This window comes from Balearica regulorum, chromosome 8 (assembly GCF_011004875.1).
Source record: "Balearica regulorum gibbericeps isolate bBalReg1 chromosome 8, bBalReg1.pri, whole genome shotgun sequence".
Lineage (NCBI taxonomy): Eukaryota > Metazoa > Chordata > Aves > Gruiformes > Gruidae > Balearica > Balearica regulorum.
Genome location: NC_046191.1, coordinates 33,047,410 through 33,064,137, shown reverse-complemented (window position 1 = coordinate 33,064,137; position 16,728 = coordinate 33,047,410). Strand labels below are relative to the sequence as shown.

Sequence of the window (16,728 nt, the reverse complement as noted above, 5' to 3'; positions counted from 1 at the left end):
GAACTCTTTTGTCATCTTCTCATTATTCTGGATCCAATGGGGCCTTACTAGGGACTTAGTGTAATTAAAATAACAGCATGGTTACTGTAAGGGAGCAAACCAAACTCCAATTCAGACTAGGAAACTAAAAAAAAAAAAAAAAATCATGCTTGACTGAGCCCACAATGAAGAGTTTGAGCATTAAAATGGAGTATCAGGCACAGACGCTCAAAGGACAACGTGCTGACAGGAAGCCTTGAATGGGAAAGCTTTTGTGCAGATGGAATTTTATGGAAGGATATAAAAATAGTATCCTCCTGTTTTACCTTACTCAAGAAAGTTTCCCATTAGATGTTGCGGGTCCCCACCCTCCTTTTTTTCCCTAAAATAGTTTCTTTGCTCGCGAGATTTTCTGCTCACGTCTCCCATTGAGCTGCACTCATCTGATTTGAAAATCATTACCAAAAGCATTTCGGCAGAACCTGAAGTTCAACGTTTCTGAAATGTCTTCCCCTGGGTGGTACAAAGATTTTTAGCCCAAGAGCAGCACTTGTAAAGGATGCAACAGCAAACACTATTCTAGTGCCTCTCCTCAAGCAATGCCAGGAGCTAATGCAGATGTTTGCTAAACAAAGCCGCTAACGGAAATCCTTGTATTCATCAGAACAGGTAACACTGCAAAGGGGGAAAAAATGGAATAATAAAAAAGAAAAAAAAAAAAAAAAAGATTAGAAAAAGTTGGAAATATTTCCGTACTGTAAACTTTCACTTCATAGTGTTTCAAAGTTTCTCCAGCCTCGTTCGTGGCTATGCAGGTATATCTCCCAGCGTTGTCCTCCCGCGCATTTAGAATCTGCAGGGTTCGACCACCTGCCAAAAGACATCATTCTTTAATAGTGTCTATGTTATACTCTTGCTTCCCCATTTTTTAAACAGTTTCTGCAGCATATTTTCAACCCTTTGGTCCAAAATTCTGCCCCTAGATGAGCATGAAAAACTGACTGCTTACCACCGTGTATACTGCGTAATGCCTGAGCGTGTAATTTCCAGGAGTGCTTTGGATCCCAACTCCTGTGGCTTACAGATTCTGGGAAAATTTGTTATCAGAATTCTGTACAAGAAATTTCTTGAAGATAGTTAGATAAGAAAAAGTGGTTTAGGGTCGTGCACTTCATTCACAGAAAAGGGAAAGGAGGCATAATCAATAGGACTAAGCAAGAACAGTGTGTTCATCGTACGGGGCGATGTGAGCCTCTGCTCTGAAGTGCCTTTCTTCCTAAGAGGCTCCTCACTCCCTCCGGAGAATGGACAGAAGGAACAGCCACAACGTCAGAAGAAGTGCAAACATGAATGAATTGGTAGGATTTAAGACTTCAGGACAACTTTGACGTCCATCGATTTCCTCCCCACAGAATCCCATTTATTTATGACTTATATTGTCTGCGTTCTCAGAGGTGAGCCACTATTTAATCTGGCTGCAGCTCTTTTCAGACTGCATTCCTAGAAATTGTCCCCCCATGCAGTAAGTCAATCCCTCGCTGTCAACTCAGTCTTCCTCTGAGCATTTGCAGTTAACGAAATATTTGTTCATCTACAGCACTTCAGTGTTACCAGTGAAGCTTGTTCCCATTTTCCACCTCCACAGATGCGCGAGGTAAGGGTTACTCAACAAATTAAAAATGGCAAACTACTAATGACCTAGAAAAATGTCACCTCGTTCTTTGTGCTAACATTGTTTATATCTCTCTCCATCAAATTTCCACACTTAATTTCAAGTTATTTACATTCATCATTAACTCCAATGAACCTGTTTGCCATCATTTAGCTTTACGGAACAAACAGATAAATACCTAAATACAAATGAAACACAAGGAAATAATCAGTTAATTGTGAAGCACTTGAAAATATTCGAACAGGAAATGCTACAAAAGTACAAACATTGCACTTAATAGAAATACATCCTTTGATTTGTCCAAAACACCTGTAGTAGGAAACTAAAGAATATAAGAATAGAGTGGTACGTTATTTTTCAACAACAACAAAAATTTTACCTGGCAAAATGCGGATATTTCTGTTTGATTCTAAAGGATTACCATCTTTCAGCCAGGTGATTGTAGCTGGAGGATATGAGTAAGCCTCACAAACCAGCGAAGTTGGGCTGTTGAGGATAACAGTGACTTCTTCTGCATTTCCATGGCTGTCTGTGCCCACAATGGTTGGAGACACTAGGGACAACAAATTCATTAACCAGAGGAAAGACCTCTATGAAAAGCCCATTTTCTGTTCCCTGTTCCGCCTAGGAATCTGGTTGCAGCCTTAAATAGCTGGGAGGCATTCCTTCAAGGCGCGCTGAAACCCAGAGCCAGACAACATTCATCTGCTTCTCGCGCAGCAGGCTGCCTGACGAGCCCGGGAGCGGCAGATTGGTAGGAGGCATGAGCCCAGGAAATGAGGATGTGGAAAACAAACTCGCCATTGTTTGCACTGGGTTATGCAATAACCATCGTGAAAAAAGCGAAATGCAGATGTTTCAGCTTTTACGAAGAGATCGCAATCTGAAGTGCTCTTCAGACACTCCTTCCCTGAATCCCAATCAGCCAACATCCTGCTCATTCCATACAATGTCTTGCTGCAGCTCCACAGTTTCCAGCTCTATATTGCCTAAAACCCGAAGTGCTGTTTTTATTGAACTACTATTATTTCTCAATTACTAAGCTATAAAATTTTCATCGTAGCCAGGCAACTGAAGCATTGCTGTAATTAAAGTACTACAAAATTCCAATGTGATTATCTGTTTTTTCCCCGAGATGACTATTTTCTCCGCGAGAGCCAGCCCAGCTGTCTTACCAAGTACATTAAGACTGTAACTTTTGCTCTTATCTCCAGCCGTATTGGATGCAATACATGTGTATCTCCCCGTGTCAGCGACGTGAGCGTTGGTGATTCGGAGAAAACGCCCACTGGACAGAAACTGGTGATCTTCATCCTCAGTTAGAGGCTGCCCATCCTTTATCCAGGTGATCTGTGGTACAGGGTTGCCTTAATGGAGTAGAGAAAATTGCAAATATTAGCACAGCCTCTAGGATATGCCAAGATTTCTGAAAAACAGAAAAATACAGTTTCAGATGCCCTGTTAGAATATATCCTTTGAGGAGATGTTTTGGAATATGTATTCTAAAGTCTTTGAAACTCCCAAAGTAATACACGCCTCCTCTTAAATTCCACAGGCCTTTAGAGAAGAAATATCACAGCAACTATCCTCTCGGTTACGTTTTACACAGCCTGCACAAAAAGGAGTGCTTTGTCCTGCTACCAGCACCGTGGTTAAAGCTGAAATTGAAAAAAATCCACTGAATTGAAAATTCCATTAAAACCATGCTGTTCAGAACCAACGCTGGTCGACACCATGGGTATGACTGGTAAATGTAAGTAATATTGTATACGTTTACCTATCACTTCACATGTTAGGGTAACTCTGTGCTTCTCCTTCACTTTCACGTCTTCCAACGTATTGTCACCCACGATCCCTGGAGGCACTGCAAACACACAGGACGACAACATCAGCAAGTACTACTTACCATCGCTTGAAATACAACGGACACAGTCACGGTCTCCTTCAGCATACGCTTCCCTTAATCACATCCCTCAACGAACGGCTCAGATCTACCAGAAACGGGTCCAGATGTGAGGCAGCGTAGAGCTAACCATCCTCAGGGCTAGAGAGATACTCGGGGCGCTGAGGAGCACGGCCTGTAGGGCAACGTTTCTGAGCCTGCTCAGAAGGGCGACGGTGATGAGCGCTGGTTAGCGAGGCCACGTTTGACGTTACGCACCAGCAGGTTTGCTAAGTTTGTAAACAAGTTCTAGCACCCATATTAAGCAGCAAGTGATTTATTTGTTCAAAACTGTGTACTTAAACTCTAAGAGTATTGAAAAGCATTCATCTAGGACTCTAAGGAAAGAATAGATTTATTTAAAAAAAAAAAAAGAAAAAAGTCAGCTTGTCTCTTCACATACCATGCATGGTTTTTCCTCACCAGCACGCTCAAAGCAACACAACAGATGCCCAACAAGCGGATGCCGTGTAAAGGCATCCACGTGTGTTATGCAGCTGCAGCTAATTCCATACAGGGAGGTGAACAACCTCTACAGGTCTAAAGGCACCTTGCTGTGGTACCAACGAGGTTTCTCTAGGGAAACAGAAGACAAAACCATACCCTTAAAATACCTATCCACAGTCCAGCAGCTAACTCAACACACGGAAACTCTCCCTGTACGGCTGACCAGTTATGACTTGTTTCCAGATAATCTTGGTCCACAGGACTACAGAGAGCATCGTGCTACCGGCTGAGGAGGCCAGATCATGGACGCGGTGGTGAGTAGCTCTGGGGGTGAAGAGCTCTGATCGATGACTACTTTCTAAATAGAGGCATTTGTAGATTCAGGCCAAAAGAAAACAGCGTTACAAATCAAAGTAGGCATGGAGTAGAACCAGTCGAAAAGGAGGCCTATAGTTGTGAGAAAGCAAGTCAATCTCCCCAAGATAATGGAAAGTTTTGTAACAAAAATGCTGGACTAAGGAGCCAGGTACTATGCTTTAATAATCCTACAAAATGCAAACCTTCAGCCTAGATACAAGACCTAAAGAGACAGGAATTAAAACATATTCAGCTGCATATTTGTGAACTACCAGTAAGTTGGAAGCAAAAGTTTTGTAAAAATGAGAATCACAGTAATACGTAGAATTCATTGTCAACAGAAAAAATAATGTTATACCAGATTTTTGATACTAATGAAGGGTACAAACTAGAGTGGAGAAGAAAAAAAAAAAAAGAATTGAAAGAGGTTTGCATGTGACTTGGCTGGAATGGCAAAGATACTACTTCAGCGTGGCTAAATGCCGACCTGTGAACAGGAGACGTGGTGGGATGGGGGTAAGTAGAATTTAGCCTGCAGGCTGACGGGGCCAGTACCGGCACTCTCGCCAACTTGTCACGCAGTTACGATCAAATTCCCTGCTGTGACTGTGCAAGCAATGCAAACCAGACTTTTGTATGGGCTCTAGTGACCAAATGAGAGGAGACAAAGACCCATCAACTAGGGAAGGAATTAGATGGGGGAAAATATAACCTAAAATCATAAAGTGCAGGACTTTTAAGTCAAGCCAAAAGTTACAATTCACAAATAAACATAGCAACTCATCGCTTTGGCCCCAGAATAATACAGTAAGATGTCAACACATATTAATTTCAGAAATATGACCAAGCCACACCAAACCTTTTACAAATATATACATAGTATGCTTACTGCACCCAGCTCTCCATGAAACTGGCTGGCCTGTTGCACCTCCCGCACCACTTCGGAGAAACCCTGCGATGTCTCTGCACAGATCCTATTTACAGTGAGACGGTGAATATTCCGTGTCGCTATCAGGCCACATTCCAGTAACTTTCCTCCAGAAAGACAAAGAAATGACTGGGGGGAGGGAAAAGAAGACCGAACAATGGAATTTTCCACTTAGCCCGCTTGAAATCAGCTTCACTGAGCGTTTTTCTTCAAGGCAAACAAAGCCTATGCAAGAGAGATTTCCAGAACCCTCACGAACACCCTGCTACTAAAACCCTCCAAAGAAAACAATGAAACAATGAATGCTTTTCAGCTTTTATCCTTCTCTTCCATTCTACCAGACTTACACTTCCATGAGCTCATCAAACAAACATGAGCTGACATGAACGCGAGTTATCATTTACAGGCTGACTATGCGAAAGGCAGCTGAAGGCAAGGGGAGCCGAGAGCGCTCAGCACCTCAGAGAAAAGAAACGTATAGGAAAATTCTACACGGCAATGCTGTCAGACAACCTGCATCGGGCCTGGTAATTGTTGATAGAACTAACAAATAGTTACTAAACCAAAAAGCAGTATTTTCTGGGAAAATACCGGTTTTTCAAAATGAGTAATGTGACAAAATGGCACATTAAGGGTTCCAATTAGCCACCTCAAGAGCCCGCTGTACCAGCCCTTGTCCAAACACGTTAGCGGGATCGCCCACTCCCACACGTGGTTTATACGATACCCAACCCTCTACTGACTGAAAGTTTCCACTGGATCCGAGACGTCCCTTTTGCAAAAATGATTCCAGCTCCAGTGTTTAATTTCTCTGTCGGTCTTGGCTCTGCCATCGCATCTTTTGTTGCAACAGATCGGCACTATGACGCCACTCAGCCAGGCACATCATACCCACCACCGCACAGTAATGCTGGCTTTAATTCACGAGTATTATTCACATGGGGTTGCACCTTTCTGCATTTGAGTGTTAGGTGCAACAGATTCACACGAATTTCATGTGGTTTCCTGGGGCTGTAGTCTTCTTTTGACTTAAACCTGCTTAAATTTAGGCCAGTGCCAAAAGAAACAGCACTGCTCCCCTGGCCGCGCTTGGCATCTTCCTTTCAGCAGTACCGCGTTTCCAGGCTGCGTGGGGAACCAGCAGGGAACCCATCTGGCTGAAAACTGCCCCGGCCAGGAAAACACAAACCCCACCTTTCCACATCGCCTCTGAGCTGCTTCACCTCGCTCGTCACGCCCAAGGGAGAGCGAAGCTATGAGCAACGAGAAACAGAAGAGAGGACGGGAATCCGGCTGCCAGCGTCCCCCAGACTTCCATCCAACCGAAATAACGACCCAACTGAAGCCAGTTGCATCGACACAGTTCCTTTTCGGAGAAGAAACAAACCGACCACAAAACAGAAGCAGCTGCCGGTTATTCCAAATTATGCCTGAAGAATCTTAGTTTTAAAAACTAAACAAACAGCAAATTCACACGCAGAAGGAAAAGTCTTTAAAACCTGATTTCCTGACCGTGTTATCAAATGCACTTTTTTTTCCCCCCTAAGGACATATGTTTTGGCATAATAATCTTTACAATACCAGCCAGGTATACAGTAGACCCCCTTATCATCTTCTACTGTAGCAGAAATTATCACGTACTTACCTAGAACAGAAAGGTCAAAACCTTTCCTCACTTCCCCCGCAGCGTTGCTCACCACACACGTGTACTGCCCTTCATCTGCTGCGCTCGTGTGTGTCAAACGCAGCGTTCTGCCCCCTGAGGAGAAAGCCAGAAACAGCCAGCCATTGAAGTCCTGCTCCAACCAACACGCTCCCCGACTGTCTCTGCTAACTCCGTTTTTTTAATGTTTTGGTTACATTTACAGCTGTATTTCCCTCTATCTTTGTAAGGTGCTTTATTCTGTTAACAAACGGTACGAGTTACTCTTCCTCCCATCATTTCTGTACACCTGCTCAGGCCCTCAGCTCCGCAGCGCTTTTAGATCTGTGCGCAATATTGATGATGCTATTCTTTCTCGTCAGTAACTTCCAAACTCCCCTAACATATCCCTTTTCTTTTCCTCCAGAAATTACACTTAAGTGAACTTGGATCAGCACAGACACTTTCGATGTTGTTGCGACACGCAGGATTTGTGCACGTTCTTCTACGCAGGAAATTGATACAGAATACAGCGTCTCAGCGGGATTTTTGCTCACGCGAGTACTTTGCTATACTGAGAAACGGGATGACTACACAGGGAAAATAATAAAGCCTCATCAGGGGGTGGGGGGATGTACGCATAAAGATAAGTTTATTTTTATAAACACATACAAACGGTTCTTAAAGGTCCTTTCGCGTGTACAGATAAGGACTAAAATTCCACTCGTCTCTTCTGGCATTTGTATTAATTGTGCTAGCAATAATAATCACAGGTGACAACAGCACTGGTGTAAAGGTAATGCTTTAAAATAACAGGTTTTTCTTAAGGCTAAAGCAGAGCAGTTGTCAGAACACATTTGCAGAGGCATGCTAGTTTAAAAGGAAGAAGATTTGCAAGTACGTTTGACCAAAGGACCAAGACTATCCCCGCTTTGCCATAGCAGAGTAACTTCTCTCTGCTTCCTCGATGGCAGAGGAACAGCAAAACAAACATCGGCGAGCATTCAAGTGTGAAACCAAATGTGGTGGCCATCCTTCAGCCTCTTCCAGTTTCTCGTTAGCAGCTCCCACGTTAGCGATCGTTACCACAGTACAGCACATCCGAACTGCGCGTCTCCTGCCTGCGGATATCCACAGGGTCTCGTTATTGGGATACATCCCAGAAATTTATGGTCCTGGTCACGTGCTTTGAAGGAAGAAACCGCTGAGCCGGCTCATGGATGCGGCTCTGCCCAAGGAATCCTACCTTCTGGGAAATGGAGGAAGGCTCAGTTCTTGCAGCCTCACGTCACCCTGATCCCTTCTCCCATCCCCACCCTCAACAACGCCACCTAAGCAGCAAAATGAAGGAGACACCTGCCTGCAGGAGACGCTAGCTGTCTCTGGCATCACGTACCATAGCACGCTCAGGCAGAATATGATTTTCTACATTTAGCTAAAACGTAATAAAAGCTTTTCTCCTTCCTAAAGCCAGTGTGCAGCTTAGCGCATGGTGTGCAAGGGAAGCAGATGTGGTATGGTGAAATCTCTTTCTTTTTTTTCTAAAGGATCTGGAGGAAACATCATCAAAAGGAAACATAAGCATAGTATCTGAATTAACAGATTAAAAGTTGCCAGCAGCGTGTCCACACATTTAAATCACCTTCAATGCCAAGTATGTTTTCAATCAACAGAACCAAAATCTTGCTTTGGCAAAGTATTTAACTCATAAATTAGTCAAAGAGGGGGATTTTGTTGTTGTTGTTGTTGGTTTTGGGTTTTTTACAGCTGCACAAGCACAAATGAAGTTCCAAATGCCGTGTTGGTTACAGTTCACTACCACAACGCGTAGTTTTCTAAAGAACCGCCCAAAAGCACAAAGTTTGCTGGAAAACAAAGCACTGAGCTCTGGCCTGTTTCCCCACTCCCACTGCAGCTAAAGTTCAGAGACAATAAACCTCTTTTTGTCTCTCACCCTCCCTGACCCTGCGATCCGGGTGGTGATATTAGCGTGGGTGTAGAAATCAACAGACAGAACAGAAAGAATCGAGCCCAGAAGACATCAGTTTTGTTGACGGTAACTTCGCACCGAAAGGAATGCACACCAATTCAGACAGTCAGATTTGTACCAGACAATAATCAGACACCCACTCCTTTTTCCACGCACCACACCTAACAACGGGAAAGCAGAAGACAGGCCTACCTGTAATGTTAAAAGCTACACTGATGAAAAGAATCCTGACAAATTTCAGCTTCAAACCCAATCTTAGCTGAGCATCTGAACACCTTCCAGTGCCTTTCCCCGTCTGACAGTTTTCGTGTGTTCCTGCTGGAGGATGGCCTGGCTTTGTACGGTGGCTATGTCAGAGTATTGGAAACTTCATCGAAACTTATTTTCATGAGATTTCTAGCTGTGAGTGGCAAACCAAGATCAAAGAAACATCTCGGTTGACATCTGCACACATCTCAGTTGTAACCAGATACTTAATGACATCTACGCACTCCACAGAGCTGATCCCCAGACATGTGAAGTCAACGCAAAACGTGCTGCCTGCCTGGTACACGTTTTCTGTTTGTAGTCTCGAGGGCTCCTGTCTCCATTTCCTGCTGTAAACACAAAGCTTCAACATCACCGCAGCTGCCAGTCAAGTGCTCTCGCTTCCCTATGGTATTGCAGGAAGAAGGTCTGCAGGAAGACTGAGCCCCTCCTATTTCAGACACCTCTACCGATTACTACTGTCGTAAAAAGGCACCGGAACTAGTTCTTTGTAGGTTATTCCAGCTCGAAAATCGAGATCCCTGACGTTTCTCTGCTCATCTGTCACAAGTTTCTCCAGATCCCTTGGACTAGTCTTCTTGCTAATGCAGCGTTCTGTGCTGTCTTTGATCACCTAATTCCAGCTTTTATTTGTTTATTATTTTTTAATCAGATGACACTCTGAAGATCAGATTCAGTTAGCCCCAAGGCCAGGAAGTATTTACATGCATTAATTTCTGAGGTTCATGAACAGGTTTCCCTTTGGGTTTATATAGAGGTGTACAGAAGTGAAAGATGTGTTTTGTTTACTGTCACTTGTATTCATTCTCTCAAAGGTTTTTCCTCTTTAAAAGGTAAAATAACTGTGGAGAGTTAGAGAAAACGAATCAAACGGGAGAGCGAATGCAGTTGACAAAGCAAGCTGTTACCATCTGACGTATTTCTGGCAATAAGCATCGGACTAACACAGACTAACGGCAAGAAAAACGGCCTCTTCCAGGTCACAGCCCAGTCACCACGCCTTTGGCCAAACACGCAGAATTTGGGAACAGCTTGAAAAGTTTACGTTAGCTACTCACCAGGCACTCCGGCCAGTCGGACCCATTCACGGAAAAGCTTGGCATTGAGTAACAGTTCCTCTTCCCGCCTTGTCTTTACAGGTTATTAAACCAAACCTTCTTCCATGTGAACCACCTGCCCTACAGATGCAGAGGGCCCTTCTCCCCCTTCCTTTTGTTTTTTTAAATAACTACAGCTTTCGTACCTGAGAGGATTCGCACTGAGTTGTTCAATGTGACAGGCCACCCGTTCTTCAGCCACGTTATTGATGGCAAGGGAATTCCTGAAGCTTCACAAACCAGAGAGACAGGATTCTTCTCCACAATGCTGATGTTTTCAGGTGTCTGCAGGTGACCAGCAATACTTGGGGGAACTACAGAAAAGAGTAGAGAAAAGCCATACTTCAGAACAAATAAAAATGAATTTTGCTCTTAAAACATTCTGTCATCCAAATAATAATTGACTGAGGCTACGAAAAGCTTGGCAAGTGAAGAGCTACAAAACGGAGACATTTAATACTATATATTAATGACATTTCCTACTGTGTAACAGCATGGAAATATTACAATTAAATTCTATCAGTTCTATTACCTTTATTTTATGGCTTAAGATCCGTAGCGAGTAACAGTTTATAGATGTTCTGTCCATTCTACGCTAATTATAATTTCCAGTATCTAATGAAACACTAGGGAAAATGCTAACACTGACAGAACTATATCCTTTTTCTAATGGAAAGACCAACCCCCTATTAAAATAACTACCACAAATTTCTTTTTGGCTTTTCTCTGCTAGGCATAAGAATATTTCCACTTTGGAAGCAGTTCTGCAGTTCTTCAGTTTATACTTCAGAACATAAAGCCCAGGGTCAAGAACTGACCAACGTCCTCCAGCACTCTGAGTAGCCTGAGGAGGTTTAAAGTTTCTCTCTCCTACCCAGAAGGTTGATAACACTGTACAGCAAATATTCAAAATTAAAAAAATAAAACCAATAAATAATTTTGGCTTCTCGTTTTCAATAACAAAAATTCCTGTGCTTACTTTCACAGCAAAAACATGAATATTCAGTGTTTGAAGAAGCATAATAAATCGTGCGCAAAAGGCAATGTGATGTTCCGATCAATGCCGTCAAGTCAAATCATGGAGATGAATTAGAGTTGGAAGTACCACCTTGAAATTCTTTGGATTGTGGAAACTGGGATAACCTGGTAATTAGATACTGGCTGCCCTCAGGTAACGGTCATCTGGTAGCAGGCACTAGCTGGGTGTTCTTGGTTAAACTTTGATTTCTATCTCCCACAACAGAGTATTTCCCACCATGACACTCACCCCAGTATCGTATATAATTACACCGTATCTTGGTTTTCTCCTCTTGGGAATGGAGCAACTGGGGGTGGATTGATATTAACAGGGACAGAGGTAAGACTTTACAATATTCAGGAGCTACAAACTGGATTTGGATTTTTCTAACACTGCAAGTGAAACGCATCACGTGTAAAGCCTGCGTAGGTATAGGTGGTGCGTTGAGCTACACAACTATTTCTTGGAAGTCCTTGGGTGAATTTAAAGGTCTAATGTGTTTCTGTTAAGCCTGCCCCATTTTACACATACTCACCGTGAACATTTAAATCGTATTTTCTGTCAGACAACCCTGCCACATTGGCAGCAACACAGACATAGCGGCCGGTGTCGGACACCTGGGCGTTTTTCAGTTGAAGAAAGCGACCATCACGAAGTATCGCTACGTCCCTTCCACTGACCAGCGGCCGGCCATCCTTCATCCACGCTACTGCCGGTTCTGGAATGCCCTGTACCTCGCACTCCAAGGAAATGTCATTTCCTTGGGTAACAACGACTTCTGATGGGTGGTTACCACTGTTTAATATAGTTGGTCGAACTACGAAAGAAAAAGAAACACAGTTTAGACGTCAACTGAAAGCTACATTTCAGGATCTTCACCTGTTTCTGAACAAAACAGTCAAGTTTGGCAGATCAGCGTGTTAATAAAGACGGGTTACTGCGGGTTACCGCTGGCAAATCAGTTAGGGGCACTCTGCGATTCATAGCATTTTCCGCAGGGCTGAGACACGACAAATAACCTCCTCTCCCCTCACCCCTAAAGGAAAAGTGTTCTTAAAAAAAAGGAACTTCCAGGCAATATTTAAAATGCAAACAGGAGACAAAATTAAAAGACTGCCCAAAATTTTGTCAATTCCTACAGATTTTATAAGATTGTCTCTTTCATGGGATTGTTTAAAAATACCTCCTTTTATTCCAGACTGAAATACAGAATTTGCAGTAAAATTGGAAAATCTAAGTTCAGCTAGTTGTCATCACTACTGCAGTTGGGTGACAAGGAACATGACGCTGCCTAAGGAGTTTACACCCCTGTAATCATCTGCAGCCAAATGCACTTTCAACAGGGATGTGCAATGTCTTCATCAAGCTCCGAGTCCAAATTACCAAAATTTTAATTACTTAACGTTCTCCTCGGAGTACCCTTAAATTGTCCTTTACTCTCGGAAAATCTTGCAGCTTAATACTTATAACACTGTTGCAGAACCGGTAAACTACGAGCAGAATTTTTCAAGGTAGCTTACTGTATACTTGCAAACTGTATTCTTTCTTTGCGCTCCCAGCTACATTCGAAGCGATACAAGCGTAAGATGCAGCATCAGACTTTTCAGCAATTGAAATCTGTAGCTGTCTGCCTCCAGATAATAGCCGCACCCTTCCTGAAAGGTCAGCCACCAGCGGAGAGCCTGCAAGAGACATTCTTTCCGATAAAACCACAGAAAATGGTAATGAGCTCGCTCACGTGGGGTGAAGTCCACTGGCTCATTTAAAAATTACCAAGATGCACAACTGTCCAGTTTAGAATCGCTCTGTCAGAGTTTTCCCAGGCATCAGAAACTTCACGCAAGCAGATTCTGAGGACTTCTCCTTTTAATTGCTGACTTCGTGACACAGAGCAACCCGAGTTAAAGTACAGTAACTCTCACCACACTCGCATCCATCCAGAAAGTCTTGGACGTTTCCACTGAGCGGCAAATTCAACATTTTTAGTAAAATCGGACTCATTGTCCAGTATACAATCATCTCACCCAGCGCAGCCAGTGCTCAGAAACATGTAATTTAGTCTTCAGAGCCAGACCACCTGAGGATGGTGTGTCACAGCACACAGGCATACAGTTCTGCCCAGGAAACCCTCAGCAGAAACGTGACAGCAAAATAACATTGCATTCTCTGAGGAGAGTTTTCAGTCTTGGAGACCTCAGGGTAGGCAACTTTCTTCACCTTTACAAACCCCAGGCAGCCCTTTGCGACCCAGGGAATACACCTGCCACTGATAATTCTTCCAATTCTTTCATTTCCCACTCGGGTATTTAAAATCCTCTCTATGATAACTGCACCAAATATCAAATGTGATAAAAAAATATCGCTCTCAAGTAACACTCTAAACTAACTAACTGCCTTTCTTGACTTTCCAACAGGTTCAAGTTTCCTTTCTGCCATGTAAGCTTATACACTTTAGCCTAGCAGTACATTATTAAAACATCTCAAACAATGCCTTTTTGGCTTCCAAGAGACAGGATTTAATAAGAACTTGATAAACTTTGTGTTCTCTGAAAATTTTATGCAGTAAAAAAAGTATTTTGTAATTAAAATCTGCTCTTTCCACAAGCCAAAATTAATCAAGGTAGGCAAATACCACACTATATTGTGCCTTCTACAAAAACACAATGATTAATTACACAAGAATTACCATACTGAAGAGTTCAACATCTTACTTCATCTAATATTCTGTCTCCAACAATGTCCATGCTTAAAAGATGTTAAAAATACCTGCTTTTGTCTACAGATTCATTAGAAGGTGTTTGTCAATGTTACTTCAACCCCTAAAGCAAAAAGGTGTGCAGACTACTCCTAAATATTAAGATGGGATGAGAGAAAGGTTCAGTAAATCTCAGAAGCAATTACTACAACTGGATGCATTTTCATCGCTTGGTGGTACGCCATGGCTGCAAATTTGAAAATAACTGAGAGGATACGTCGATGGTATGCGGAGACCCCCAACTCAGCACCGCAGACTTGACAGGGGCTCACAGCCTGGGCTCATGGCTGGGATCCACAAACAACACACAGAATCACAGAATCACAGAATGGTTCTGGTTGGAAGGGACCTCACAGCCCATCCAGTCCCACCCCCCTGCCATGGGCAGGGACACCCTCCACTAGCCCAGGTTGCCCAAAGCCCCATCCAACCTGGCCTTGAACACTGCCAGGGAGCCAGGGGCAGCCACAGCTTCTCTGGGCAACCTGTGCCAGGGCCTCAGCACCCTCACAGGGAAGGATTTCTGCCTCACATCTCATCCAGATCTCCCCTCCTGCAGCTCCAGGCCATTCCCCTTGTCCTGTCACTCCCTGCCCTTGTCACCAGCCCCTCTCCAGCTTTCCTGGAGCCCCTTCAGGGACTGGAAGGGGCTCTAAGGTCTCCCCGGAGCCTTCTCTTCTCCAGTCTTGATGCTGTCTTGCTGCGCCATGGCAAATAAGCAGATTGAGACGGGTTAAGTGCTTCACTAACACGTATAAACTGTCCATTCCTATGGCAGCTCTGGAATCTCTGCACGGTGCTTCTCTTGCACATCTTTGGGAATAGTGACTCCTAATCCAAGCAGAGGCGAGTTAAAGGGAAGAGAATAATCTACGACTGTGGCTCATTTTACTCAGTATCAGGATTCTTTAGATATCTGTGTGTTTGAACTCCTCAGAACACACTATCTAAAATGTTCACAGGAAAAAAGAAAAACCAGCAGGCCCGAATTATCACGTTTGCTTTACAAAACAGACAATGGATGGTTACTCACCATTCTTTTTCCAGGTCAGACTGGGTGGTGGGATTCCACTAGACTCACAAATCAGGCTTATCAAGCTCCCTTCGATTACTGTCAGCTGAGAGATGTCATCTGAGCCATAAATACTTGGTGACACTGAAAAGAAATGCCAAACAATTACAGCGTTTGAACCAAAACGTTATCGGCCAACGTTAAGACCCAAATGACCCTCATAGAAATTTGTCCCATTAGGCTCTGAAGCAATTACAAGGTTGTACTCGCTTGCTGACAACGCAGACCAGATCCCGGGTGGGGAATAACACGCTGACTGCGTCACCCTGCCAGCCTCTGAGGTCCGGTGCGTGCAGGGGCTCTACTCCTGGCTGACTCCGGAGCGGACCGCACACAACAAAGCCGTTTCTGGGAATTATCTAAACTGGCTCCAGCTCGAAGAGCCTGCCGTGTTCAGGGCCTTAGCTTGGAAACCTACAGATATCATCATCAGTCGGACAGGGACTTTTAAAATTCAGCCCCAGTTTTCCCTCCTGCAGCAAGACACTGGCCGCCACATCCAGCGCTAAGGACCCCATCCCCTCGATTGCCCCGCTGTAGCAGAGTGTTGGCTTTGCCCTACAGCTCTGTGACTCTAAACCAGCTGCAGACAAAAGGGAGCACTGCTTGCACTCTGATTCTCGGTCTTCAAGAACTTCAGTTCAGTCACCAGGGAAGGGATAATTGCCTTCTTGAAATGGGGGAACCATTTTCATCAGCTGAAAACAGTGTAGGGAGCACTTGAAAAGAGACCCAAAAAAAGCAGAGGAGAACACAAGCTGAACCTGGAGAATAAAATCTCACTAGTGAACGACTTATCCAGCACATTTTCAACGCACGTGATAGTAGGCAGCTTCTCCTTCTCACCCCTCGAACTCTTTGTTTAGCAGGAACTAGAGGTATGGGCTTCAAACCGACGGCCTGCAAAGGGCTTCATCGCACGGCCTGCCTTCAGCCTTTGCCTCGTCCTGCTTCTAGTCGAAACCTTTGTGCCATTCTCTGAGGAGGCACATCTTACGCTTAGCACGTGGGCTGGTTCCAGGAACCAGAGTTAGGCCTCAGGATCTCACCAATCCTCAGGAGGACACATTTCTTGGATTTAAAACTTAAAAATATGGCAAGCAGGACTTTTGGTCCCTGGGTGTAAACAAAGACGATAATTCTAAACACTTCTCCACAGATGACTTTCACAGGCAACTTTTGGTTTCCATTAAGCTTATTCCATCAAAGCTGTTAACCAGCAAAGAATTATCCCTCCTCTCCAAATCCTACTGAAATGGTCTCACTGCACAAAAGAACAAATCCACATCCCTCCAGCAGCAAACGTCCTTTGCAACGCTGCAGATCCTACAAATCTGGGGTAGGGAGAGATGGCAGGTGAAGATGACAGGCACAGTAAACGGGTATACGCTTTAGCATAGGAAAATCGCATGGTCTTGCATGGTACCACAATATCTACCTCTAATTTAAACACTAGGAATGTTTCTTTTTAATAAATAATGACTGAATTCTGTACTAAAAATTGTAGTTTTATCATTACAAACCCCATTAGATAATTCTAGTCTTGTGATTTCAAAGCAAGA

General features: G+C 43.8%; 1 protein-coding gene across 1 annotated transcript in view; it reads right to left on the bottom strand.

Annotated features, from left to right (window-relative positions):
- HMCN1 (hemicentin 1) overlaps positions 1-16,728 on the bottom strand; it is a 206,021-nt gene that overhangs the window by 63,100 nt on the left and 126,193 nt on the right. The window contains exons 43-51 of the mRNA XM_075760556.1: positions 15,128-15,250; positions 12,860-13,021; positions 11,875-12,156; positions 10,468-10,635; positions 6,971-7,084; positions 3,429-3,515; positions 2,827-3,018; positions 2,031-2,204; positions 736-849 (exon numbers count right to left, since the gene is read on the bottom strand). Coding sequence (XP_075616671.1) covers positions 736-849; positions 2,031-2,204; positions 2,827-3,018; positions 3,429-3,515; positions 6,971-7,084; positions 10,468-10,635; positions 11,875-12,156; positions 12,860-13,021; positions 15,128-15,250 — 1,416 coding nt within the window. The remainder of the gene's footprint in view (positions 1-735; positions 850-2,030; positions 2,205-2,826; positions 3,019-3,428; positions 3,516-6,970; positions 7,085-10,467; positions 10,636-11,874; positions 12,157-12,859; positions 13,022-15,127; positions 15,251-16,728) is intronic.